General features: G+C 37.7%; 1 protein-coding gene across 4 annotated transcripts in view; it reads left to right on the top strand.

Moving 5' to 3' along the window:
- adam23a (ADAM metallopeptidase domain 23a) overlaps window positions 1-26,719 on the top strand; it is a 54,083-nt gene extending 27,364 nt beyond the window's left edge. Inside the window, exons 16-27 of one of the 4 annotated variants that reach the window (XR_008837961.1) lie at window positions 2,654-2,725; window positions 2,806-2,892; window positions 2,997-3,077; window positions 9,076-9,126; window positions 9,228-9,291; window positions 9,454-9,559; window positions 11,325-11,444; window positions 15,101-15,269; window positions 17,212-17,323; window positions 18,552-18,642; window positions 21,854-22,045; window positions 25,324-26,719. Coding sequence is in view for 3 of the 4 variants with exons in the window: in XM_056459657.1 (XP_056315632.1) it covers window positions 2,654-2,725; window positions 2,806-2,892; window positions 2,997-3,077; window positions 9,076-9,126; window positions 9,228-9,291; window positions 9,454-9,559; window positions 11,325-11,444; window positions 15,101-15,269; window positions 17,212-17,323; window positions 18,552-18,642; window positions 25,324-25,369 (999 nt within the window). In the remaining variant the exon portion in view is untranslated. Of the gene's footprint in view, window positions 1-2,653; window positions 2,726-2,805; window positions 2,893-2,996; window positions 3,078-9,075; window positions 9,127-9,227; window positions 9,292-9,453; window positions 9,560-11,324; window positions 11,445-15,100; window positions 15,270-17,211; window positions 17,324-17,603; window positions 17,695-18,551; window positions 18,647-21,853; window positions 22,046-25,323 lie in introns of those variants that run through there. The other 3 variants (XM_056459657.1, XM_056459659.1, XM_056459660.1) reach the window with 3 other exon arrangements.

The raw sequence follows: 26,719 nt of genomic DNA, 5'->3' as shown, positions 1-26,719 counted from the left end.
ACACATACATTGTAAGGGCTTATTATATAATCTCTGTCGCCATCTTGTGGATGGACAATGTCAACCGTCTTTGGTCTGCTCAATGACAGGTTAATGACCGCCGACGCGCTGTCTCTCTGAAATTATTAATATTTTAAAATAAGCACTATCCTTATAAATAAACTGTATAGCTGCAATCTAAGCAACTACTTTCTCAAATAAAAAAAGAGTATGTCATTGACAAAATCAAGTAAAAAATATATATATGAAGAATAAAAGAAAAAGATAACTTTTAGCTGTTTGAAGGCCAGTAAAATATGAAAGCAACTCAGTTCATGTGTTAAAAGCTCTGTCAAACAGGAAAGTGTTTAACTAATAATCTCACTTTTCATTTGGTATTTGTCAGAATAAAAAAAATGAATAGGTTTTTAACACCTTCAGTAAAACACAGTAGTCGTATTTTCTTACACATAACAATAATATAATTTTTTCTTTTTAATACTCATTCTAAGACGTTTTGAAGAAACAAAGAAGGACATCACTTCTGCTCTAAGCATTCATCTCTTTTAAAATCCTGCTTTCTTGGTGTACACATCTTTTCAATAATGTATGCTTCAGTTTTGTGCTATTTTTGGGATCCCACACTTCTGTGCATCTATTTTTGGATCCACGTGGCATTCTCTGTTAGTTCTGTTCTTGTACACATGAAACATGGGTCTCCAGCTAAAAGAGCTATTTGGATGTCACTAACATCAAATGTCATCCATTCATCTGTAAACAGCATCTGATTTTGATATCAAACCCAAAGCGAAAATCGAGCACTTCTTGTCAATATACAGTTAAAGTCAAAATTATTAACCCTCCTGTAATTTTTTTTCTTTTCAATATTTTCCTTATGATGTTTTATAGAGTAAGGTTTTTTCATAGTATTTCCTACAATATTTTTTTCTTCTAGAGAAAGTTTTATTTGTTTTATATTACCTAGAATTAAAAGAGTTTTAAATTTTTTAAAACCATTTTAAGGTCAATATTATTAGCCCCCCTAAGCAATATGATTTTTCAATTGTCTACAGAACAAACCATCATTATACACTTTATTAGATACACATGTCCAACTGCTCTTTAACGCAAGTTTCTAATCAGCCAACCACATAGCAGCAACTCAATGCATTTAGGCATGTAGACATGGTCAAGACGATCTGCTGCAGTTCAAACTGAGCATCAGAATGGGGTAGAAAGGTGATATAAGTGACTTTGAACGTGGCATGGTTGTTGGTGCCAGACGAGCTGATCTGAGTATTTAAGAAACCTCTAATCTACTGGTATTTTCATGCACAACCATCTCTAGGGTTTACAGAGAATGGTCCGATAATGAAAAAATATCCAGTGAGTGCCAGTTCAGTGGATGCAAATGCCTTGTTGATGCCAGAGGTCAGAGGAGAATAGCCAGACTTGTTCGAGCTATTAGAAAGGCAACAGTAACTTGTTACAACTGATGTATGCAGAAGCGCATCTCTGAACACAAAAAAACGTCAAACCCTGAGGCAGATGGGCTACAGCAACAGAGGACCACATCGGGTGCCACTCCTGTCAGCTAAGAACAGAAAACTGAGGCTACAATTCGCACTGGCTCACCAAAATTGCACAATAGAAGATTGGAAAAACGTTGCCTAGTCTGATGAGTCGTGATTTCTGCTGCGGCATTCGAATGGTAGGGTCAGAATTTGTCGTCAACAACATGAAAGCATGGATCCATCCGGTTCAGGCTGGTGGTGTAATGGTGTGGGGCGTATTTTCTTGGCACACTTTGGGCCCATTAGTACCAATTGAGCATCGTGTCAATGATACAGCCTACCTGAGTATTGTTGCTGACCATGTCCATCCCTTTATGACCACAGTGTACCCATCTTCTGATGGCTACTTCCAGCAGGATAACATTCCATGTCATAAAGCGCGAATCATCTCAGACAGTTTTTTTAACATGACAATGAGTTCACTGTGCGAGTTGAATGAGTTCAACCCCAAAAATAGAATTGGGATTGGGCCTAAAGCAGGTTGCACACCTGAAGCGCCTCTCGGCGTTGCGACACATCGCGCACATGACAGTCAAAAGTATCACACACCAGATGCGGACATTTGCATGATATTTAACATGAAACTAATCAGATGGCGCCCTGTGGCGCGGCAGAGAAATGAACAGTGTCCTCAGTCGTGGCTGGGCGCCACGGACAGCCTCTGGTGCGTGTACCCTGATAGAAACATTTGTTTAGAATTCTGAAATGTAGCGGCGCTTCTGGTGTGCGACCTGCTTAAGGCAGTTCTATCGGAAAAAGTGGGTCCAACATGGTACTTGTAAGGTGCACCTAATAAAGTGACCAGTGAGTGTACAATGACTTGCCTAATTACTCTAACTTGCCTAATTAACATAGTTAAACCTTTAAATTGCACTTTAGGCTGAATATTTGTGTCTTGAAAAGTATCTAAAATATTATGTTCTGTCAAATCAGTTATTAGAAATTAATTATTAAAACCATTATGTTTAGAAATGTGTAGAAAAAATCTTTCTGTTAAACAGAAAATTAGGGTAAAAATTAACTCAGAAGGGCCAATAATTCAGACTTTAACTGTACACTAAAAATGATGAGGGAATCAACTTGTGTCTTTGTGTTGGCAGCTTTTTGAGGCTACAGAATGTGGCAATGGTTATGTTGAAGTGGGAGAAGAGTGCGACTGTGGGGCGCGAATGGTAAGAGCTTCTGTTCTTAAATCCTTCCATACTGAAAAAAACAAGCATTGATGTGATTTTTGATTTTTCTGGGTGTGCAGGAGTGCTATAAAGACTGCTGTAAAAAGTGCTCATTGTCTAGTGGAGCTCATTGCAGTGACGGGCCCTGCTGCAATGGCACGTGTTTGGTAAGACACCTGACTATTGACTCAACCGTTATTATATCTGCCATTATTTTCAACTGCTGAGGCTCTTGTCATGCGCTGATCAGTTTTATCTCCACTTTTCTCAGTTCTACCCACGGGGATACAGCTGTCGATTTGCTGTAAATGATTGTGACATATCAGAGACGTGTTCAGGAGATTCAGGACAGGTCTTGTTTTTTTTTTTAAATTCTCTTAATTATATGCCACTCATTTAAATATGATGTTACATTTAAATATGATGCAATATTAAACCTTCAATAAACAATTAGTTACTATTATTAGTTAATTAATTACCTAATTAATAAAATTTGTTAATTATTATAAATTAAATAAATTCTAGATTAGTTAACATTATTAGTTAATGAGTTACTAATTACATCATCAGTTACTTTGTCTGAAAAAGAACTTAATCATAATGTAATTACAGTGCCTATAGAAAATTGTCATACCCCTTTGAAATATTGACTTTACTTGTTAAACAGCCTGAAATCAAATCAAATTCCAAATAACTTTTCCAGTCTTTGAATTGTTTTTGTAGCCTCTTCTCCTACACTACCTTTAAGCCTTTATTATCTGTAGCCTTTCTACAACTTTTATCACGAAGGCAGGGTGTAGTGTGAGTAAATGTATAGATTTTCACAGGGTATGATGATTTTCTATAGGCACTGTACTTGACTGCATGACAATTAAAATCCAGAATAATCTCAACTCATAGACAGGCTCTTTCAATTCTTTGATTTTAATCAAACAGGAACTTTCATTGTTATAAAAAAAACACCTAAAAAAGATTTTAAAGGGTTTAAAATAATCACACCACATTTCATACATACCATATATTGACAAAATGTTGAACAAATCAAATATTCTTTAGTTGTGCAAAATATATGAATAACAATACATATTTTCATTAACTAATTTCTCACTTAATTCCTTTTTATCTGAAGCATGTGCATTCATCATGATAGATTTAGTCTATTTAGTCTATTCTTTAGCTAAAAGAAGAATTATTTGGCAAAATATGTTTGAATGACAATTATTCATTACTCTATTTATTACTCTGAGATTGCTCTTAGGGCTGCACAATATATTGTTTCAGCATCCATATCACAATGTGTGTAACTGCAATTTTATGTTAGGATAAATAAAATTTGACCAAATCAAAAAGGTTCTAATAGTGTGAAATACATTTTAATGTATTTTTGAGCCCTGAGACTAAGATTTCAATCAAATTTAAACCAGTTGGGCACAAGAAATTCTGAAGTTTGTCACTTTAACAAAAATGAATTGTTTATGTATACACTGAAGACTATACAGTGTTAATTTGCATTTGATTATTGTGTTTCTGAACCTCAATGCTGTTAGACTCCACTAAACTATGAAGCGTTGTTGATTTCATTTTTATCTTTGTTCTATCGTTTTCATTTGTGCTTTATTTTATTTGGCATATTTTTGTATTATTTTGTATGTTTTTTGCAGATGCACTCCCCTAAAATTATAAATACTTCCCAATTAGAGTTACTCGAGTCATCATGTGAAATTATAGTCAAAAGGCAATATAAATCGCAGAAAAACTAATTATCGCAATGTCAGTTTTTCCAATATCATGCAGCCCTAATTTATATAAAACTGTTATGTACAGCTTATATCTTATTTACAATATTTGGAGCAGGTACTTTATAGGTAACTGTAATTAAATGACCTAAAAATGAAAAGTAATCTCTTACCTCACTTTTTGGCAGAAAAAACTTTGTACTTTATAACTAATTACTCCCAACACTAGTAACTAACTAACTAGTACCAACATTTGTATTTTGTAACCAACATTAAACAAGGCAAGCTTAATGGAAGCAGCTGATTAGGTTGCAAGCAAATTCATTTTCACACAAGTCCAAAACCACCTCAAGCAAGTGTAAAAACGTTTTTGTGAAATTTGGCATTTCCATCACTCGTTTCTTATGTTATACTTCAAAATAGATACACTGTGAAAAAAAATGTTGAGTTCCACAAAATCTGTCTGATTTTTTTATGTTTGTCATAGGTAAGTTTTGCTAGTGGTAACCATGTAGTAATTTGTGATATCCACATTTTAAAAAGATGGAGCCTGTGATGCAGACCAAGGAGACAAATACATTTTTTAACTAAATGTGAAACACAGCTTTTTTAATATGATTATTTAAGATGAGACACTGCAGACAAAATCTTTTCATGTGTCTGTCAAGTTTGACATTTTGGGATATTCGTTCTTGTCTGATGTAAAGAAAACATAAAACATAAACGGTTCCTTTCTCAAAATGAGTGTTTTCTCCTGCAGCGAGCCATAAACATCTACCTGAGCAGCATTTACATAAACCAGACTTAACAGTTTTATTCATTCATTTATTTATAAGGTTTTTACAGTGGGATATGCTCATACATAACATCCTTGGTTTAAAATACATTCATTCCTTCATTTTCTATTCGGCTTAGTCCCTTAATTAATCAGGGGTCGCCACAGCGGAATGAACCACCAACTTATTCAGCATATGTTTTTACGCAGTGGATGCCCTTCCAGCTGCAACCCATCACTGGGAAACACCCATTTATACACATACACTACAGACAATTTAGCTTACCCAATTCACCTATAGTGCATGTCTTTGGACTTGGAGGCGAAACTAGAGCACCGGGAGGAAACCCACACCAACACAGGGAGAACATGCAAACTCCACATAGAAAATGCTAACTGACCCAGTTGAGGCTCAAACCAGCGACCTTCTTGCTGTGAAGCGACAGTGCTATCCACTGCGCTGCTGTGCTGCCAGTTTTATATTCTTTTCATTCATTTATTTTCTGGCTATTCACAGAATTTTCTGAACTGTGGAGATTTAAAAGGGATTCCCAAAATCATGTCAAAAAATAAAACAAGAATTTTAAACTTGACTTCAGTGTTAGATTTTTGTGCCAGAAATGTAAGCAAATTAGTGCATATTTTAGGAATATCTCATTTACATATTTAAACAACTTTTTAGGAAACTTGTAATGCAAAGAAAAAATCTTTGGAATTGTAAAATGGGAAATATGGTGATAATTATTAGTTCAGTTCTTTACTAATTTTTTTAACCTGCATATTTTCAGAACACAAAAATTAATAGTTTATTGTAGAGAACTTCCAGTGTTTGATTTTTCTGAAAACTATATTTGTAAATAAGTCATGGACAGCCTTTCCTGACAAATAATCCCTTCATTTAAAATATGTAACAGTTACTACATGACAGTCACAGGATGATAATGTTCCTTCCCAAAAAAACTCCCAAAACATCACTTTCCTTCAGAACTGCCATAACAGAAGGCTTGTTATTCACTAAATGACAGCCCTCCTGCAGTTTTAACGCTTCTAGAAGATATGCTGAATAAAGAATTAACTTTGAAAGCCCGTTTGTTAATTGTTTCTTATTTTGCCCTCCAAAAAACCTTACCATTTTTGTATTAAAAGTGTGTCTGTCTAGTAACTAAAAATCCAAAGAAGTAACTTGACTTTGTTTCTACCATAGAATGTAAACAATTAAAAAACAAATAATTTAAATAACAGAATTCTTTAAAAAACGCTAATATTGCAAGATATGCAATAAAAATACTAAGAATAAAGAAGTCAAGATTGTAAGAAAAAATAGTCAGAACTGATATAAAAACTTGCCATTGCTTAATTTCTTTTTGATTCTGTGATGGAAATTTGCTAGATTTACTAAACCAGGCAATAATGGTGCAAAAACCAGAAAACCGACTACAGCATGATTCATTTAAATACTCCCCTCTTTTACATTTTTTCATCTGAGATAGTCATGGACGTTCATTTTACAGACTAAGACCTTTGAGTCTCGTTCAGTGAGATAAACAAAGCTTCATTCAAGTCATTTTCTTCATTTTGTTCAGTGTGCCAAATAAAATTATAATGTTACAAGTTGCTTCTCAAACACATCTGCAGCCCAAACCACTCGACTCACTACAGATGCAATAAAGTCAGCTGAAAAAAAAAATAACCCAAGCCTTTCATTTCTAATTTTCACTGCATGTCTTGGAAATCAAAAGATGAAAAAATAAAAGCCTTGAGTAACGCTTCATTACCAGTGTTGGAAAAAGTTACTTTTGAAAGTAATGCATTACAATATTGGGTTACTCCCCAAAAAAGTAATTAGTTGCATCACTTAGTTGGTTGCAACAAAGGCTCATTCTAAAAATGTAGCCCTATATACATTTCTGGAGATCGCAAATTATGTAGCCAGAAATACGTATGGCTGCATTTCGTCTTCAAAACAAACACTATGGGACAGCATGATGCCATTCCTTTTCGCGCTTACCAGCTCAGTGCTTACTTTATTGACGGCTTTCCCGCTGTTACCAGTTTGTCCAGTACATAGCCGTGTACGTCGGCGGACTTGAGAGGGAGAGAGTAGTTGACCTCGACGAAGGGGCTGTCTGGCGAAGAATTGTTTCAGAAAGCGGGTAAGACAAAAACAGAAGCCAAAAAATAATATAAACAAGTAAACAACAGGGTGAGAATCTGAAAAACGTGGTAAAAATCACGAGAGGGCTTTTCTTTTTCTGGATTGCTTTTGAAAACTGTTGGTTGGGGTTGGGCAAGTGGGTGGATCAATTGGCGCTTTTGAAAATACTATTGTTTGGGTTTAAGGAAGAACGAGGGTGGGTCAGTCAGTCGACAGCGCCCTCTGGTGGATTTACGAGAGAACAGCGGGCACGAATGGCATCCGCAAGAGAAATTTGAGATCTGAAAAGCGTACACAGCACCCTCTGGTGGATTCGCGAAAACAAAAACTTTTATTTTTTTCATTTTTTCAGGTATACATGCTGTATCAGATTAATAAAAGTTTAATGTGTTTGCTATTTTTGCACTTTTTTCCTTATATGAGTTAGGTAAAATCGCTGTTGATTGAGACAATGTCTTTTTTTTCATGTGTTCAATATAATGAGAATATTTCCATTGCAGGAATGTACACTACCTGACAAGTCTTGTCGTCGATCCCAGTTGTAAGAGCAACAAATAATAACTTGACTTCTAGCTGATCATTTGGAAAAGTGGCAGAAGGTAGATTTTTCAGATGAATCATCTGTTGAGCTGCATCCCAATCATCACAAATACCGCAGAAGACCTATCGGAACCTGCATGGACCCAAGATTCTCATAGAAATCAGTCAAGTTTGGTGAAGGAAAAATCATGGTTTGGGGTTACGTTCAGCAACATCAACAGCCTGAGGTATCAAGACATTGGTGCTGCCCATTACATTACAAACCACAGGAGAGGGCTAATTCTTCAGCAGGACAGCGTTCCTTCTCATACTTCAGCCTCCACATCAAAGTTCCTGAAAGCAAAAAAGGTCAAGGTGCTCCAGGATTGGCCAGCCCAGTCACCAGACATGAACATTATTGAGCATGTCTGGGGTAAGATGAAGGAGGAGGCATTGAAGATGAATCCAAAAAATCTTGATGAACACTGGGAGACCTGCTAGGAGAACGCTTTCTTTGCCATTCCAGATGACTTTATTAATAAGTTATTTGAGTTACTGCAGAGATGTATGGCTGCAGTCCTCCAAGCTCACAGTCATACACAATATTAATTATTTTTCCACTGCACCATATCTTTATATTCTATACTGACAGCATTTTTGTTGAATGACAAAATAATAAAAAATCAAGGCATGATCATATTTTATTTTGGTAAAATAAGCATAATCAAGAGGCCTTTGCCTTTCATATACGCCACTTCTGATACCAAATGATCAACTAGAAGTCAAGTTATTATTTGTTGTTCCTAAAACTTGGATAGGCGACAAGAATTTTGTCAGGTAGTGTAAGGCTCTGGGCTGCCATCTTCATTTCTGTATGCTCTAATGTGACTATGTTAAGTTTAATTCAGCAATTTACTTTTTAAAAGATAATTTATTAAACCAAAAAGTAACTCACATTACATTTTTTTAAGTAACTCAAATAATATCACTTATTTCTCTAAAGTAATGCGTTATTTAACTCGTTACTTAGAAAAGTAATATTATTACATAACCCTCGTTACTTGTAATGCATTACTCCCAACACTGGTCATTACATAGTGTGATTTAAAAATGTATATATTTATATAATAATAAAACAAAGTCAATATCTTTGCTGTTCCTACAGTGCCCTCCTAATCTCCATAAGCAAGATGGCTACTCTTGTCAGCTCAATCAGGTCAGAATGCATCAGATCATGTCTATATGTCGCTATTTAAAGGCACACCATTTAATCTATTTTTAATCACACCCCATTCTCTTTATCTGCTGTTATTGCAGGGTCGCTGTTACAGTGGTGAATGTAAGACCCGGGAAAGTCAGTGCAAATACATCTGGGGTCCAAGTGAGTGACACTGATGGCCCTCAGAGCCCTTATTCAGCTGTTCCTGACAAATAAAGCACAAAACTGCAAAACACTCACTCTGTCTTTCTGGAAAGTCGCTTGGGCTTTTTCTTTTTGCTCTCTCCATCTCACACGCTTCATTCTCTCTCTCTTTTCTCTCAGAGGCTGGAGGGTCGGAGAAGCACTGCTATGAAAAGTTAAATACAGAGGGAACAGAAAAGGGGAACTGTGGGAGAGATGGAGACAAATGGGTGCCCTGCAGCAAACAGTAAGTCAGTTTCCCCAATTATTTGGAGAGCAGGAATATGCAGCGCCATGAAACTTTAATATGGTGCAAAACAAGGTCGGGTCCAGATAGCAAATGTTGTGCTTGCAAAGTTTTCTGGTATGCGCTTTGCTGTTAATGCTTTGTCGCTCTCTGTTAACCTGACGGAAACCTGATGGATTGCATTTTAACAAGTTTTGTGCATGGAAATGGTGTTACAATTACAGCTATTCATTTACAAATCCAAATTAGAAAAGTTGGTACAGTACAGACAACGCAAATAAAAAGTACTGATTTCCAAAGTTACTTTGAATTGTATTTCATTATTTCATTGTTTTTTTTTTTGCTTCAGATTGAATGACTTTTCTTAATTTAATGGAGAAAACTTAGTAAACATAAAATTAACCTGATGTTATTTTTTCAATACCCTATACGCATTTTATCACATCGGTGTTATTTGGGGTCAGCCATTGCCCTTTCTTTACAATTCAGGCCCCCACATCACTGTGGATGAATGTCTTGTTCCATTTCGTGGCCGCTGTCCATTTAGACAATACATGCCCAGCAAGCCATGTTTGTTTTTCTTGGTGTCAAATTGACCCCATACATAATAGGGTATATTCAGAGCTAGTGTTTCTTCTCATACTCCCATTAATTGAACAGTTAATGTGATTTTTTAAATTTTATGATGCTGTAATGTAATTAAAATATACTCAGTTAAATAGACTTCAGCATTCATTTAGTTGTTAAAGATATAACCGAGATGAAAAGCCATTTACACGCACTCACCTGTCAGGATCAGCAGACCATTGGAAATACTGGAGTAAAATAAATTTAAATATGTTAAAGACATGGGGCGGAAAAATGTAATTCAATACAGTGCTTCGTGTACATTCTGAGATCCACTTTATAGCGTATATCATTTAGGCAGTGAAGATCGTTGATTTTTTTAAAAGAAAACAGACCTTTAATGCGCCGATTTTGTAACTGCATACAGTTCACCGGAAGCGTTTTACCAAGGTTACTGACAAATTTAAAGTCCTTCTGCATGCTTCTGCATATACCCTATTGTGTTCCAGTACTTGCTAAAAGAAATTGTTATTATTTTGTTATTAAGCCGAAAGTCTACAAATACTAAAGTGGACCATCAAAATAAAGTGTTATCAAATCATATTCTGTAGGTTTTAAATTGCTGGGGTCAAATTGACTCCAGTGGAAAAAAAGGTGTTAGCAGATTTTAGGGTAACAGGAGGGTTAATTGTAACATCTTCACTTTAGCTTATATTAATGAAAATGTATTTGGTTCAATTTTTTTATTTGTTTTTGTGCAAATGAAACTAGATATGGCAAGTTTTGTTTTACAAAAAAACTAATTTTGAAATGTAAATTCACAATACTAAGAAAAATGTTATAATTGTGATGTTTAAACTTATGAGTTTGTGATAAACCTACATGGAAACAACACTACACAAAAACGATTTTGCTATATAGATATTTATAATCTGTGTATAATTTGTATCATATACACATATATTTTAGATCTCAAAATAAATAAACCTTTTCTCAAATATATCTATGCATGATGTTTATTTATGTATACATAATAAACATACACAGCACACATGCTTAAATTATGTAAGAACAAACTTTTATTTTGGATGCCACTAAAAAAATTATAACCCCACATGAATTTTGTAGAATAAACCAATGTTACTGTCGGATTTCATTACTATTTCTAATGGATTCCAAAAACCTGTCATTTTTCCAGCGATGTGTTCTGCGGGTACCTGCTGTGCTCTAGTACTGGGAGAATCCCACGGATCGGGACCCTGAAAGGAGACGTCACTCCCACCACCTTCAACCATCAGGGGCGACTGGTGGACTGCAGGTCTGTTCCTGGATCTCTGCTGATCTCCTCTCAGTCCACTTGTTAGATCTGATGACACACGTCACACTTTTTAGCTCCAAAATGTTCTGTCAGATGCCAACAGCAAACAACAAATGGTACAAACAAACAGTATGCTCACAGTGTGCTGTAATACTATTGAAAATTGTGATTGTTTTAGGCTGATAAATACCGTATGTATTAGCCTTCAATTTTAAGAGCCCTTATTATACATGAAATAGGGTCATATTTTGGTTGTAAGGGTCTCCAACAACAGTCTAATATGCATGCAAGATCAAAAAAACACTTTCATGGTCTTATAATCTGCATTTATTTTTACCTAATTATCCCAGCGAATCCCATTTGAATCATTCAGCGATTCATTTGTTCCCAAACCCCTCCTCAGCGCGAAGCTAATCTGCGCTGATTGGACTGATGACAGCCTGCTGCGATTGGTCGACACTGACAGTCTTCAGCGCGAGACAGAGTGAAATGTCCAGCTGCTAAACAACAATATAAAAGTAGTCACCGTGCAAACACGCTTCATAGTTTAAGGCGTGGATTTTGGCTATCAGTGGGTGAATGTAAATACAGTCGACTAACTATTTTAGAAAAACTCCAAGAACTGGCAAGGAGATCTCCTAGCTTGTCACACTCTGCCTGCTCTTTTCACACACATTACCCTCCTCCTCAGAGGACACAATACACACACACACACACACACACACACACACACACACATTACCCTCCTCCTCAGAAGACACAACACACACACATTACCATCACCGTTCGCCTAGAGCGCCAGTTCAGCTTGCTGGGTGCAATTTAGACAATTCACCTCGAACCTGAGCTGAACTATTTTGAAACTTGACCGTTGCATGCGTGTAGGAACAGCTGACGATCCGTAAACAAAGCGGCACGCGTCGCGTTTTCAACGTGACATCATTTGCAAGCTAGAGTAAACGAGGCAACAATTTTAATTGCACGTACTTACACTTGTGAAGCCGATGAAGTCTTCTTTGTAAGCATGTAGTTTTCAGAAGCACTCGAACTGCTCAAGGCTGGGCTATAATGCTGAAGTTTCATCCTTGAGTTGACTGTCAATAATATCCATCTGCACAGCATGACTTCATTCGACCTGTGTCTGTGTGTGTGTGTGTGGCTTTTTTTCTGTGTTAGTGGGCAGGGCCGCAGGTTTCAAATCTCCCAGGTTTGCGCGCGCAACTACTTGTGTTTCGTAGTCACGTCATCACGAAACACCTAATGACTCGTTATTAAGACGACTCGTTTGAAGAACTATGAGTCGACTCTTTTATAGATGAATCAATAGTTTTAAACACTGTACACTTACAGATTTAAGCCTTAGCTGGATATTTCACTTCACTTAGAGCTGTGTTACACACTACATGGAAGGGCATTTTCAAAAACCCATAATATGGTCTCTTTAACTATTTCCTGTAGAATTTGTCTTATTCTAATAATCTATGAAAGGTTGTCATAGGTTTTATAGGAATTTTATAGAATTTGTCTTTAATCCAAATGTATCATTACATACATACATTAGATTTATATATGTTCGTTAGATTTATATATGGTTGAAGTCCGAGTAAAAGAATTATTAGCCCCCCTGTAAATTTTTTCCCCAATTTTTTTTAGCGGAAATAAGATTTTTATCAACACATTTCTAAGCATAATAGTTTTAATAACTAATTTCTAATGACTGGTTTCTTTTATCTTTGTCATGATGACTACTTTTTATTTTACTAAATATTTTTCAAAATACTTGTATTCAGCTTAAAGTGCAATTTTTTTAAATATATACTTTATTACACAGACAGGTAAAACATAGCAAAACACAACAGAGAACAACACATTGTCAACATTTTTTGTTTTTTAAGCCCAAGTTCAAGTTAGAACTAGCCAATGTTTTTAAATGTACAAAAAATAAACATTCATTGATTCATTCATTTTCTTTTCGGCTTAATCCCTTTATTAATCCGGGGTCGCCACAGCAGAATGAATCGCCAACTTATCCAGCACATGTTTTACACAGCGGATGCCCTTCCAGCCGCAACCCATCTCTGGGAAACATCCATACACACTCACTCACACTCATACACTATGGACAATTTAGCCTACCCAATTCACCTGTACTACATGTCTTTGGACCGTGGGGGAAACCGGAGTACCCGGAGGAAACCCACACAAACGCAGGGAGAACATGCAAACTCCACACAGAAACGCCAACTGACCCAGCCGAGGCTCCAACCAGCGACCTTCTTGCTGTGAGGCGACAGCACTACCTACTGTGCCACTGCGTCGCCCAAAAAATAAACAATGAGACTATATATTAAAGTATATGGTTCATAAATGTAAAAAAAAGGAAAGGAAATAACATAAATACAATTCAGGGAGAATACTCACACAACCAGATGGTACAATACAATATTTAGACAAGTTCACCACTGACAATCTCAGTCAGAATCTAATGAGGTCAAAGAGTCAAAAAAGATAGAATGGAGGTCCAAGTTTTATAGAATTTGTCAGTAGAGCCCTGAATGGAATATTTAACCTTTCTAGAGAAAGAAATGACATGAGATCTTTTAACCAGCTATTAAGTGGTGGAGGAGTTGGGCACTTCCAATGAAGCACATTGCATTTTCTTAAAGTGTAATTTAAAGGCTTAACTAGGTTAATTAGGTTAATTTGGGGTAATTAGGCAAATCATTGTATAATGATGGTTTGTTCTGTAGACAATCAAAACAAATGCTTAAGAGGGCTAATAATATTGACCTTAAAATGGTTTTAAAAAATGTAAAACTGCTTTTATTCTAGCCAAAAAAAACAAACAAATAAGACTTTCTCCAAAAGAAAAAATATTATCGGAAATACTGTGAAAAATTCCTTGCTGTTAAACATCATTTGGGAAATATTTGAAAAAGAAAAAGGAGAGCTAATCATTTTAACTTCAAATGGATATATGTTTATGGAGCAACTTTATGTTTCCATTTTTTTATAATAATATTCATGCTAGTAGACTAACAAATGGAAATATCTGGATATATACTGTAGGCCTTTGTGATATTTTTAAAAATGTCAGAAAAACTTTTTTCCATTTGGATGATCATTTTGGGGAGCTTCAAAACATTTGAGCCAATGATTCTGGCTCCAGCCCACAACGATCAGATTCGGGATCTACATCTGGGAATATCTTACCAAGTTTTTTAAAACCAATGTAAACAATGTATTGCTTTAAATTGTACAAGGTCATACTGATGACCTATATATCTCCCATTGTTCATCTATAATGGAAGTTAAAGTTAAAAATACAGTTAAAGTCAGAATTATTAGCCCCCTTTGAATTATTAGCCCCCATGTTTATTTTAGCTAATAATTATATATATGGAATGCCTCCTTTCTTATTAGGGTCATGCAAAATTATCAGTCCAATTACTGGTTGATTTACTGGTTGATTTGGATAGTTTATTTAGCAAAGATAGGGTTATTTAGCAAAGTTCCACAGGCTGAAATTATAGAAATATTTTATCAATAAATATGTCTATAAACTTATACATTCATTCAAGAAATCCAATCAACAGAGTTGTCTCAAGTGGATAAATCTCCTAAAATACATATATATTATTTTTCCTTTTCTGTAGTGGTGGGCATGTGCTGTTGGACGATGACACTGATCTTGGGTATGTGGAAGACGGTACGCCATGTGGCCCCTCTATGATGTGCCTTGAGCGGAAGTGTCTCCCCATCTCCTCTCTGAACCTCACAGCCTGTCCGTCTGGTCCGGGCGGTCGAGTCTGCTCTTCTCACGGCGTGAGTGATCACGATCTGAACACATCAGATTTAAAATAATTCTTAAAAATAATCCAGAAATCTATTCAAACAAGCTCGCAAATGTAACCCAGAATTTGAAGAGTAGGGATTCAATCATTTCCCTGAATTCAGTTTATATCAGAGGAATGACAACTGATTCCTCAACAACTGAAAATAACACAAGCTGCTTTTATTTACTCAGCCCAACGCCATCAAATTACTTTATTCTTTTTTATATTCTTTATTATTTGATTTATTGGAAATTAAAATGGTCTGCTTAATTTAGACAATAATACTAAAAGTATGATTTCTTTTTCAATATTAATTGCTTGACATCTTATATTGCTTAAATGGAAGGGCAAATTTCCACCAACTATTAATCATCAAACTAGGGATCTTATGTATTATCTTACAATGGAGAAGATTCAGTACTCCACCAATGGCTCAAAATATTTGACTGAAAATGTTATTTTATTTTATTTGGCAGGCTGTGCTTTGTATAGAGCAGGCTTTACATTTATAGAGCAAATGGATTCAAACTTAATATTTGCGGTTTGACTGTTGATTATTTCTTTCTCACATCTTTTCTTTACCTCCTTTAAAAAACTTTTAAGCCTATTGTGTTGTATATATATTGTATATATATATATATATATATATGTATAATAGATGAGTAAACATATAATGGAACTATATTTACATATACACTTACCAGCCACTTTATCAGGTACACCTTACTAGTACCAAGTTGGACCGTCTTTTGCCTTCAGAACTGACTTAATCCTTCATGGCATAGATTCAACAAGGTACTGGAAATATTTCTCTGAGATTTTGGTCCATATTGACATGATAGCATCATGCAGTTGCTGCAGATTTGTCAGCTGCACATCCATGATGCGAATTTCCCGTTCCACCACATCCCAAAGGTGCTCTATTGGATTGAGATCTGGTGACTGTGGAGGCCATTTGAGTACAGTGAACTCACTGTCAAGTTCAAGAAACCGGTCTGAGATGATTCGTGCTTTATGACATGGCTCATTATCCTGCTGTAAGTAGCCATCAGAAGATGGAAGCCATCATAAAGGGATGGACATATTCAGCAACAATACTCTGTGGCTGTGGCATTGACACAATGCTCAATTGGTACTAATAGGCCCAAAGTGTGCCAAGAAAACATCCCCCACACATTACACCACCAACAAGAGCCCGAATCATTGATACAAGGCAGGATGGATCCATACTTTGATGTTGTTGACACCAAATTTTATTAGAAATTTGCATTGATGAGCAGTTGGACAGATGTACCTAATAAAGTGGCTGGTGAGTGTGTGTGTGTGTGTGTGTATATATATATATATATATATATATATATATATATATATATATATACATATATATGATATATTATTATATTATATTATGATATGATGTAATTGACTTTACATCAGAAACTAAAGGGATGGGGGATTCCACTTAGGAGACCACTTGCTCTGCAGCGTGAACATGGCAGCAACTGAACGCTACCCCAGATAGTCATGCAGTGTGAAAACATCTGTGATCTGACAACTTTAAATATTGCACTGTGTGAACTCGTCACAAGGCCAAATCCCCAATCTCATTTGTCTCAGACATAACACAGACAAACCCGACTGAGAGTTCAACCAGCCTGGGAAGATTATTTATTATAGATTATTATACAAGGTCCTTTCATTCTCAAAGTGCAGTTGTCAAAGTGCTAGTGTAGCTGTCGACTTGCTTTTTATGAAAGGCATCTACTGTATATACTAGATTTTTACATTTATTTTATTTTAGCAAAGCTACTAATTACTACTTTGATTTCTTACTATTAAGTTGGTTTTCTGTTTACATCAAACTCTGTAAACAGGAACTTGATTCACCGATTACAGCAAGCTTTTTTCCGCAACTGTGTTTGACCTTTTAGGTGTGCAATAATGAAGCAACCTGCACGTGTGATGCTACCTGGGCAGGAACTGACTGCAGCATGCATGATCCGCCGAAAGAGCCGCCTGTCATCGAGGACCCGGGTCCCAAGGGTTCGTGACCTCTCCTTAATACTCTAAACACAAAAACCTTGCAATATATACACACACACAACTTACAACCTAGCTGTCACTTGCATACACACTTTAACTCCAAATCCACTGCAAAGCCACTTCCAAAGATCACTGCTTTTTTTTCTAGGTGCCCATTTTGGTAAATGTGACTTTCCCACTCAAAAGACTTTTACATACATAATTTTTAAGAAACAAAACAAAAGAATGGGGCCTTGAGTGACATTTTCTCTGCTGAATCACCCCTATTTCCTCTGCACAGTGAGCGTGGCCACAAACAGGCTGATAGGGGCAGTGGCAGGGACCATTCTGGCCCTGGGTGTGATTTTTGGAGGCACAGGGTGGGGAATAGAGTAAGCACCTCTTAACCCTTTAATGCCTCTCCCCCAGCAAGAGGGAGATCCTGTGCTCCCATGTGTGCGCGTGTATGTGCGGTTGTGTGTAAGTGTTCTCCCAGTGGCTTTGTCCGTTGTGTTGAATGTGATGGTGCCTTGTCATTTTTTTTCTGTCGTGTAATTGGACTGATTGATTGGTATATCTCTTATTTTCTCCTCTCCCTTGGCTGCTATTATCATGGATTTTTTTATTATCACCCTGTGTCAATGGAGTGTTGCGGTGCTTCCCTCTCTGGTCCATGTGGGGCATTTACATAGACTCAAAGCGAGAAGAAAGAAGAACGAACGAGGAAGGTGGAAAAACATCATGACTTGGACTGACATTGACGACTGACACAAATTCCCCTCGGAATTGGCCTATTTTCTTGAGCTGAGCTAAATATTCCAGTCTAACTAGGTCCGATGTGTGCGCGAGTGGGTGAAACTTCAGCGTGAGTGTGTTTGTAGGTTAGTGTTACTTTGTATGTCTGTGTGTGTGTCTATGCATTTGTTTGCGTCAGTCCTGCATTGGTAGCGCAGCTCAAAACACCTCAGTGCTTTAAAATCTTACCAACTTACCACTGTGCCCAAATCTGCAGCCGCTAAATTCCCCTAATAACATCCCACACAAACACACACTATGCTATCAAGGGTAAGTTGAGCCAAATCTACCCTACGGATTCCCAAGCTTTTCCTACAGTATGTCACACCAATCACATGACTGAAAGCGTGTATAACATAAGTGAAGTCCAGCATTTGTTGTGTAAATCCTGCATGCTGTGCAGGTGCCCTCTTCAGCTCACGCCATGTTTCTCTCCCATCATGCCCTTCTGCAGGTCCTAGCGCCACCAACCTTATCATAGGCTCCATCGCAGGGGCCATCCTGATGGCAGCCATAGTGCTGGGGGGGACGGGATGGGGATTTAAGTAAGAGCTGCACCGCATGCTTCCTATTGCCTGCCAGCCTGGAACAGGCTCACTCACACTTAAACATACACACACACTCACACAAAATACATACATGCACACAACACTTACCACTACACACTCCAATTCACACACTCACACACAAGGGCCTGGGCTTCTGCTACAGACAACAGATACTAAAACTAAGATAAAATTTTGAGTTAATGCTAGGATAAAATGACAAAGCTAAAGGATGCCTGGTGTACTTAGTCTCTTGTTTTTTTCACACTTTAATAACCTTACATTTGTCTACATGTAGTATTTTTAAGTATACATTATTTATATATGACAGCAGATGCTAGCTTAGCTCATAAGCACGTGTTAACTAGATCAAGAACGTAAAATTGGCTACTAAAACGATCTTAAAAACAAAAAATAGGTCATTTAGAGTTTGTCGAGACTTATAAGCCCATTGGTTTAGCGCTCTGTAGACTGTAGCAGAACCTCGTGCAAACTGGCCCATCGCTTGACATGCATGCGAGCAAAATGGTAAAATGGATACTGAGCAAGATGTGTAATGACAGTTTTTGATTAACAATAATATCAAAATGAAGATTCTTTTATTTTTGCTATCACTATCAGTGTACAGTATCAGTAATATACCATGACCAACTTACATAGTAAGGTGGGAATTGTTGGAGAAAGTAACTTTGTATGCTTATTTAAAGCTACACTATGTAACTTTTTTTGTGAAACAATAATCTTTTAATACTGATTGAGCAGATCATAAATTGACCTTGCAAACTGTGTTTTCAACTTACTGTGACTCGTTATTTTAAAGCGGTTGGGATGGATTTAGCAGAATACTTCAATCATATACACCTATACATGCTTATGTCTTACTCATAAATAAATAGAGAGGGTCAGGCTAGTATTATATGCAGTGGGTTTTTTAGTTGCTACAAAAAAACTTGTACCAAAAATTGTAATAACACTGACTTTGTGAAATTTGTTGTGCGTCGACTGGGTTCAGTGCTTAGCCTTTTGGCCAAGCTTGCATTTTACTGTGTCTAATATGAAAAGCAATTATGTGTAATGTCAGCATTGCTGAACTTTTGTAACATGATATTAAAGCAATTGTTTGTTTTAAAATGAAAAGGAATTCATCCATGTAGAATAGCTGAGCCAAACCATTCTCGCAATGTTTTTTTCTGCAAGTAACTTGTGATTTATCCATTAAAGGGCAGAAAGATGCATAGTGTAGCTTTAAAATATCATTAAATGTGTATAACATCAAATATGTTTTTAGCATAACTATACAAGTGCATTTGGTTCAAAAACAAAACAGTATATGAATATAAATTTGATTAGCAAAAAAATGAGTTTTTATCTTGTTTCAAGTCCAAATATCTACAAATTGTTAAATCAAGAAGCATTTTCTAGACAAGTAAAAACTATTGCTTTGTTTTCCGAAATAATGCATCCAAAGTAAGTGAGAAAGTGGGGGAGTCCAGCTCTGTTTAGGTGGGAGTGTCGGAGAAGGGAAAGGGGGATGGTTTTGCATAAAAATAGGAGTTTCAGTTCTGGCACACGCTGATTTCAGACAATCACAGACGCTGAGGAGAAAAACAGAGACTATGTTTACATGGACATCAGTAATCGAATTATTTGCCAAATTATTAAATTGTTAACTTTAACTGCAGTTTGGCACTTTCACTTTCATTCAGGAACATTTCATGCATGTCCCCTGTGACAAAAGAGATATTGGATGCGAGGAACTGCTGGAAGAGTGTAGTTTTAATGGAATGTTTGATACCACATGGCGAATGGGAGAAAAAAAACTCTGCATTTCTCCGTAATTTAGATGCACTCAATTGGTAGCATCAGAAAGCCATGTGTGTGTAAACTATCCTGTCACAAAATGCGGCGAAACTCCTACATGACGGTAATAGTTTGATTAAGGTGTTTACATTCGGAGAGGAGCATTTACAGCAGATCTTTATCTTATAAATCTGTAGTGATATTAAAATACTGTAAACTTAGTAACTAAATCATTTTGACTAAAATATGTCTTTAAAAACTGAAAGAGCACAGCAGACGATACTAACTTACTAACTAAACATTAACAAAGAACACTGATCACACACTTACCAAATCTGTAGAGACAGGACAATCAACACCAACTCGAACTGCGTCTTGTTTAAAAGGAGATGAGCGGCAAATCCAGATTTCACCATTTCCAGATGCGAAAAGCTCTAGGATAAAAAATGTTCCTTACAAACGTCATTTTAGTCGCTTGTTAGCAGACTACTGTAGTCCACACATGAGTCCAGCTGTGCTCTCCTTGCGGGTAATTGAAAACAAAACCTTCGTTGCGGCTCATTTATAAACAACATTGACGACCCATGTCTCCAAACAATTTTTCTTCTTCAACTTGTTTTGGCAACACAACATGGCGTCTCTCTACTGTCTGAACACTGTAACAGCACTGTAACAACCTGGAGGGCTGCAGCTCTGCACAATTTAGCTTCAACCCTAATTAAACACAGCTGATCAAACTAATTGAGTCCTTCAGGCTTGTTTAAAACCAAAAGGTAAGTATGTTGAAGCAGGGTTGGAACTAAACTGCAGAGCTGTGGCCCTCCAGGAACTGGATTTGACACCTGTGCTTTAAAGTATGTTTTTTCACTCACCTCGCTGGCAGATTAATTTGCTTGTTTTATAGAAAAACTATCAGTATTATTTCTGAAAACAAAACAATATTTTTTATGTGTCTATCTAATGCTTCTTTATCTAAGTATGTATATTTGGACTAAAAACAAGACAGGAACTCTAAATAGGAAAAGCATTTTTTGCAGTGAGTCTGCGGACTTGTAGAACCTTTTAAAGCAAGGAGGAAATTCTGGGAAGCTAGCTTTGAGATCTGGAGGTCCTCCAGGAAAACGTAGCTCACCGCAGCATGCTCATTTGCACATAGCATCTTGACTGAGCCCATTTAGAGTTTGCATGCAGACTGGCACCAAGCCAGAGCTAAAGCGGAGTGCTATCAGAGCATCGCACAAAGGCTGGGCTCACCTCAAGTGAAGGGAAGGGAGGGGTTGTTTGTTGTTTTCCTTGCTTTGAGAAGCGGGGTGGGTTGTTGGGGCGGGATGGGACGGGACGGGATGACGACTTTCTGACCCGCTCTCCTCGCCGTGATCTCTCTCTCAATCCCCCCTCCGTTGTCTGAAAGGGTGAGAGTTTGAGCGGAGAGGGGTGGAGGTTGTGTCGTAGGCAGCCTTTGTGCCATGGCTGGCTGCCACGCCCTCTTATCTCCCGGAAGGCCCTGGGCCCCCCTGAAAACCTAGAACAGAGCAAGAGCCCTCACCCCCCACCCGGACTCGCCCGGCACCGCTGCCTTTACTGCCTGCTTCACAGAGACCTGGTACAGACACACGCGCTGCACTGCACCTGCATGCTACCCCAGTCACCCCCACCCCTACCCCCCCCCCCCTTTCCCCCCTACACAGCGATAGTGGCGTCTCCCACCTAACCTCTCTATGGACAGGTGCATGTTAAACTGCTGGGATGCCCCACATCAAGCCACGCTACGGGGAGGTTGTGTCAAACCCCTGTCGTTGTTGGTGTTGTTGCAGTTCTTGTTGCCTTTCTTGTTGTTCCTGGTGGTATCGTCGTCGTTCTTGTTGTGGGTGTGACGTCCTTTTCTGACCCTCGATGTTGTACACTCTTTCTTGTTGTTCTTTATGTCTATGTCCATGTTTTTCTCCCAGGAGGTAATGTTCTTTTTCCACATCCCTTGTTGTCTTTTCTAACACATACTCACCTGAAGTCATCGATCGCTGCGAAGGACTGCCGCTTTTACCCACCGCAACCAGATGCATTTAGACTGGGCTGTTCTGTCCTGGAGGGTGCCTGTCCTGCAGATCTTAGCTCCAGCCAGGCTTGCCTACGAGTTTTTTAAGGAGTCTGAAGGTCTTCATTCAAAGGGATAGTTCACCCAAATCTGAAAATGTGGGCCCTATTTTAACAATCTAGGCGCAAAGTCTAAATCGTAAAAGCATTAACGGCATGTCCAAATCCACTTTTGCTATTTTAAGGACGGAATAATATGGAGCGTGCCATGGCACATGGTCAGACAGGGTTGTGCTTATTCTCTTATTGAGTTATGGGTGAGTTTTGAGTATAATGTGCATTAAACCAATCCGAGTCTTATCTCCCATTCCCTTTAGGAGTCAGTTGCGTTGTGCCATGGCGCATTTGCTATTTAAATGGCGGACTTTGTAAGTGGAAAAATTTTAAATGCTTCACTAGCGCGAAAACAGTTAGACAGATCATCTGCAGCGTGAGGATAAAGAATGAGCCTCCCCCATTCGGCCTCTTATGAATAAATGAACTATAATACTACAGTGTGGTTAGAGGTGGTACAGTTATATCCACACGTCCTTTTCTTATGATCCATATGGTGATGCATACATCTCCAAAACCCATCAGGTGGACAGTTCTAAACTTGTTTTTAATAAAACAAATATAAATATACAAATAATAAATAATATTGCTAATAATAACATTATACAAATTGTAATGAATAAACTAAAAAAAGCCCCCCGAGATGAAGGCATTGAGGCAGTGGTTTTTATATTATTGTTGAAAAAAATTATTTTTGTAAAATTTTAATCTTTAAATTTTTTTCATTTGTAAAGATAATTGTGTATTGCTGTACATCCTGTGTGTATTAAGAAATGGGTACACATTTAAGGCACACAACTAATGCACTTTGCGCTGGACTTGACCAGCTGGTCAATGGCGCAGTCTATTTTAGTTCCTCAAAATAGCAACGTGCCAACAATGCGCCTTAACACACCTCCTTTCTTGACCGCCACACCCATGAGTCAACAAAGCGGTGCAAATGGATTTGCTGTTTAAACAACGTGGTGCAAAACAGGAAAATTAGGGTTGCGTTGATCTGAAAATCAACAAATCATGCCAAACACGTCTTGCGCCTTATTGCGCCAGGTGTATGATAGAGCCCATTATTTTGAAGAAAGTTTACCAGCCGAAATTTCTTTTAACCAGCCATTTTGAAAGAGGCAGTAATACTATTACTACATTAACTAATTTACTTACAGTGGTTTTTAGTTTATCAATGCTTAAAGGGCTCCTATTTTGTCTTTGGTGTCTCGTGTTATTAACGTGTTAGTAAAATTTCCGCTCAAAATACTCATCTGATTATTTATTCTACAATGCAAAAATATGCCCATTCTGGGCTCAGAGCAAAGTGTGGCTGTTTTGTAGCCTGTGCCTTTAAATGCAAATAAGCTGGTTCTCCCCACCCACCACTTTCACGTGCGTGTCTGCTTCTCATGTATTACGTTAAATAAACAGCAGTCAGTGACAGAGAATGATCACAGAGAGCTGGAACAGATCTTTTAATCCCAGTTTTTTTGCAAATGTTCTTTGTTCTGTGGACATGTTTATATATGTAACTATGGAGACGTGTTAATACATGCCTGTCAATTAATTCTGTGGGCGGGACCGCACTCCTACATCACGTTGCGGTGGGCCTCACAATCACTGGGATTTGGATCCTATTTTAACGTCAGGAAATTTTAAAAAAGAGATTTATTTTGTTTATTTCACTCCAATATGACTGTGGACACACTATACCTACACACAGTTCTGTCCAAACAGCTTCCAAAAGATTTTGCATCATAGGCACCCTTTAACTTTTAAGAAAAAATTCTAAACAAACCGATTAATGGTATTGTTAACCTTTTTTTACGGTTTCTTTGAAAAGTGAATTAATTCATTTTATTGACTGAAAATCAGACAGTCAAATTAGCAATCTCTTGTTTTTACAAACAACCCCATTAACCCTAATCCTTAGTAAGGGCTAGTGTTTCTAAATACTGGTATATCTAAAACCTCTTTTGAGAAAGGTTTCTCTTTGAGCAGTCACTCACTGAAAATGGCAGTCAATTCATTCAAACACTGTTCTCGCTATCCCGGACGTTACCATCCTGTGAAATAATCAGATAATGTGCTCATGCTTTATCAGATGTGCCACTTGTGTAGATTATTTAATGAATGCACAGCTGTGGAAAGCAAAAGTAGGGAGGGGCACATCAAACCTGATTGGTCAACAAAGGAACATGTTCCAGCCAGATACCAAAACTGGACAAGCGAATCTCTAAAAAAACTGACTGTAGTTCTCACTACATTGTGTTGTTATTCATAAAAACTTTAACCACAAACTGGCAGCTGAAAACTTCTATATATACTCGCTAATGCTTAGTCTTACTTGACGAGTCTGTAACAGTTGACTTCTACAGTATTTGTTTTTCCTACTTTGGAAGTCAGTGGTTACAGGTTTTCAGCTTTCTTCAAAATATGTTCAACAGAATAAAGAACCACCTTAGATTGAGTAAACAGTAATTTTGGGGTGAACTATCCCTTTAAAGTTGACTCTAAACTCTGCAGGACAGTTGCCTTTCAAGGAGCAGGACTGGACACCCTTGATGTCAAGAGCAAAACAAGTCATTACCACTAGCTAATTATTCTAATTAAGAATCTGACCAAACATCTAGTAGGTGGTTGCTGCGGGTAAGGCAGTACGATGGGCAGCAAGTTGTATGTTGATATCTCTGGCATTGCCCGCACTAACCCCTTTTTGTTTGTTTTGTCCTGTTTGTCCTCAACACCAAGAAATGTCAAGAAAAGACGATACGACCCTAACGCCAGTGCCATCTAAAGGCTAAGAGAACTGCACCCTTGCCTAGTGTGCCCCTGGGTTCAGTGGGAACCCACTGGACTGTACCCTCTCCTGCTGCTGACGGCGTCGGCATTACTTGAATTAAAAAAAGGACAGAAAGTGAGAGAAGAGAGAGACTGAATGATCAATCATTTTTTCATCCGATGTCACATAGAACTGCTTCTCTAGCGCTACCCCCATCCCCCACTGTTCCTTTGCCCTCTGGTCCAGAGCATCCATACTGAGAATGCCCGAAATACTGATAAAGGATGGTAGCACTCATCGGGGCATGACTTCCGGTTTACACGCCCCTACCTCCGGTTCCGACCCAGGCATGACCAGCTTCAGCTGTGGACCTCGCATGGCAAAGGAGGGACACCAATGCAAGAACATATTTGTTCTAAAGAAGAATGACTTGAAGTTCCAGTAGGTTGGTGACACATGTGAGTGTGTGTTTTACCATGATGTCTAATGAGAGGGACCCATATCTTCTTCGGACAAACATTTCAAGGCAGTCTTTTTTTAGCATGTTATTGCAGCCATTTTCTGTAGTATTAATGAAGACACCCAGATGAAAAAGTAAAAAAAGAAAAAAAAATCAATCCATTTGGCCAGCAGCGTATACAGCTGCATGATGAAATCACTACAGTTATATATGCCTGATGACATCAATTCCCCTTAAAAGAGAGAAAAAAATGAGAGAACAAAACTGGCTGGGCCCTGTAGGTCTGCCCTGACCTGAATGCCGTAACTGGCCAATCAGAGAGCTGCATGATGTAATTGCACTGGGGGCGGAGCCCACACAGCCTGCTGCGCTTTTCAAGGTATCTGCATGTCAAAAAAAAAAAAACAGTTAACATTTACTTACTATGCAAAGGGGAAAACGTTGCACAAACCCAAAGGTTTGGTAAAGAATTCTCGACCGAGACTAACAATGAAATTGATCTCAAGCTAGCGGATTATTAATAAGGCAGTCTTTTATATGCTCGGCCATCTATGTTTGACATTATAATAAGCTTCTGATTACTTAAAATGAATGTTTCTATGAAAATCACAGCTTCTGAAAAACACAAACGTCATTGTCATCTGTGTGGGACAGCATAAACTTGAGGCACTTGCGATATTATTAATAGAACGGGGCTTTTTGCAATGGAGGGAGCTCGTATTTTGGCCGATTCCACTGAAATATGAGCAGAGAGAGAGAGGGTGTTTTTCTATACTACCATTGATCTACACCATCAGGTTTTTGAACTCATCTTCTAAACCCTGAGCCCTTTTACAGCCATCCCATGTTCCCATGGAAACATCGCCAAAACAACAGATAATGATAATAAAATTGATAAAAATTTA

The sequence above is a fragment of the Danio aesculapii genome, chromosome 6 (assembly GCF_903798145.1).
Source record: "Danio aesculapii chromosome 6, fDanAes4.1, whole genome shotgun sequence".
Taxonomy (NCBI): domain Eukaryota; kingdom Metazoa; phylum Chordata; class Actinopteri; order Cypriniformes; family Danionidae; genus Danio; species Danio aesculapii.
The sequence above is the reverse complement of the archived record's forward strand: the minus strand, read 5'-3'. Positions and strand labels throughout refer to the sequence as shown.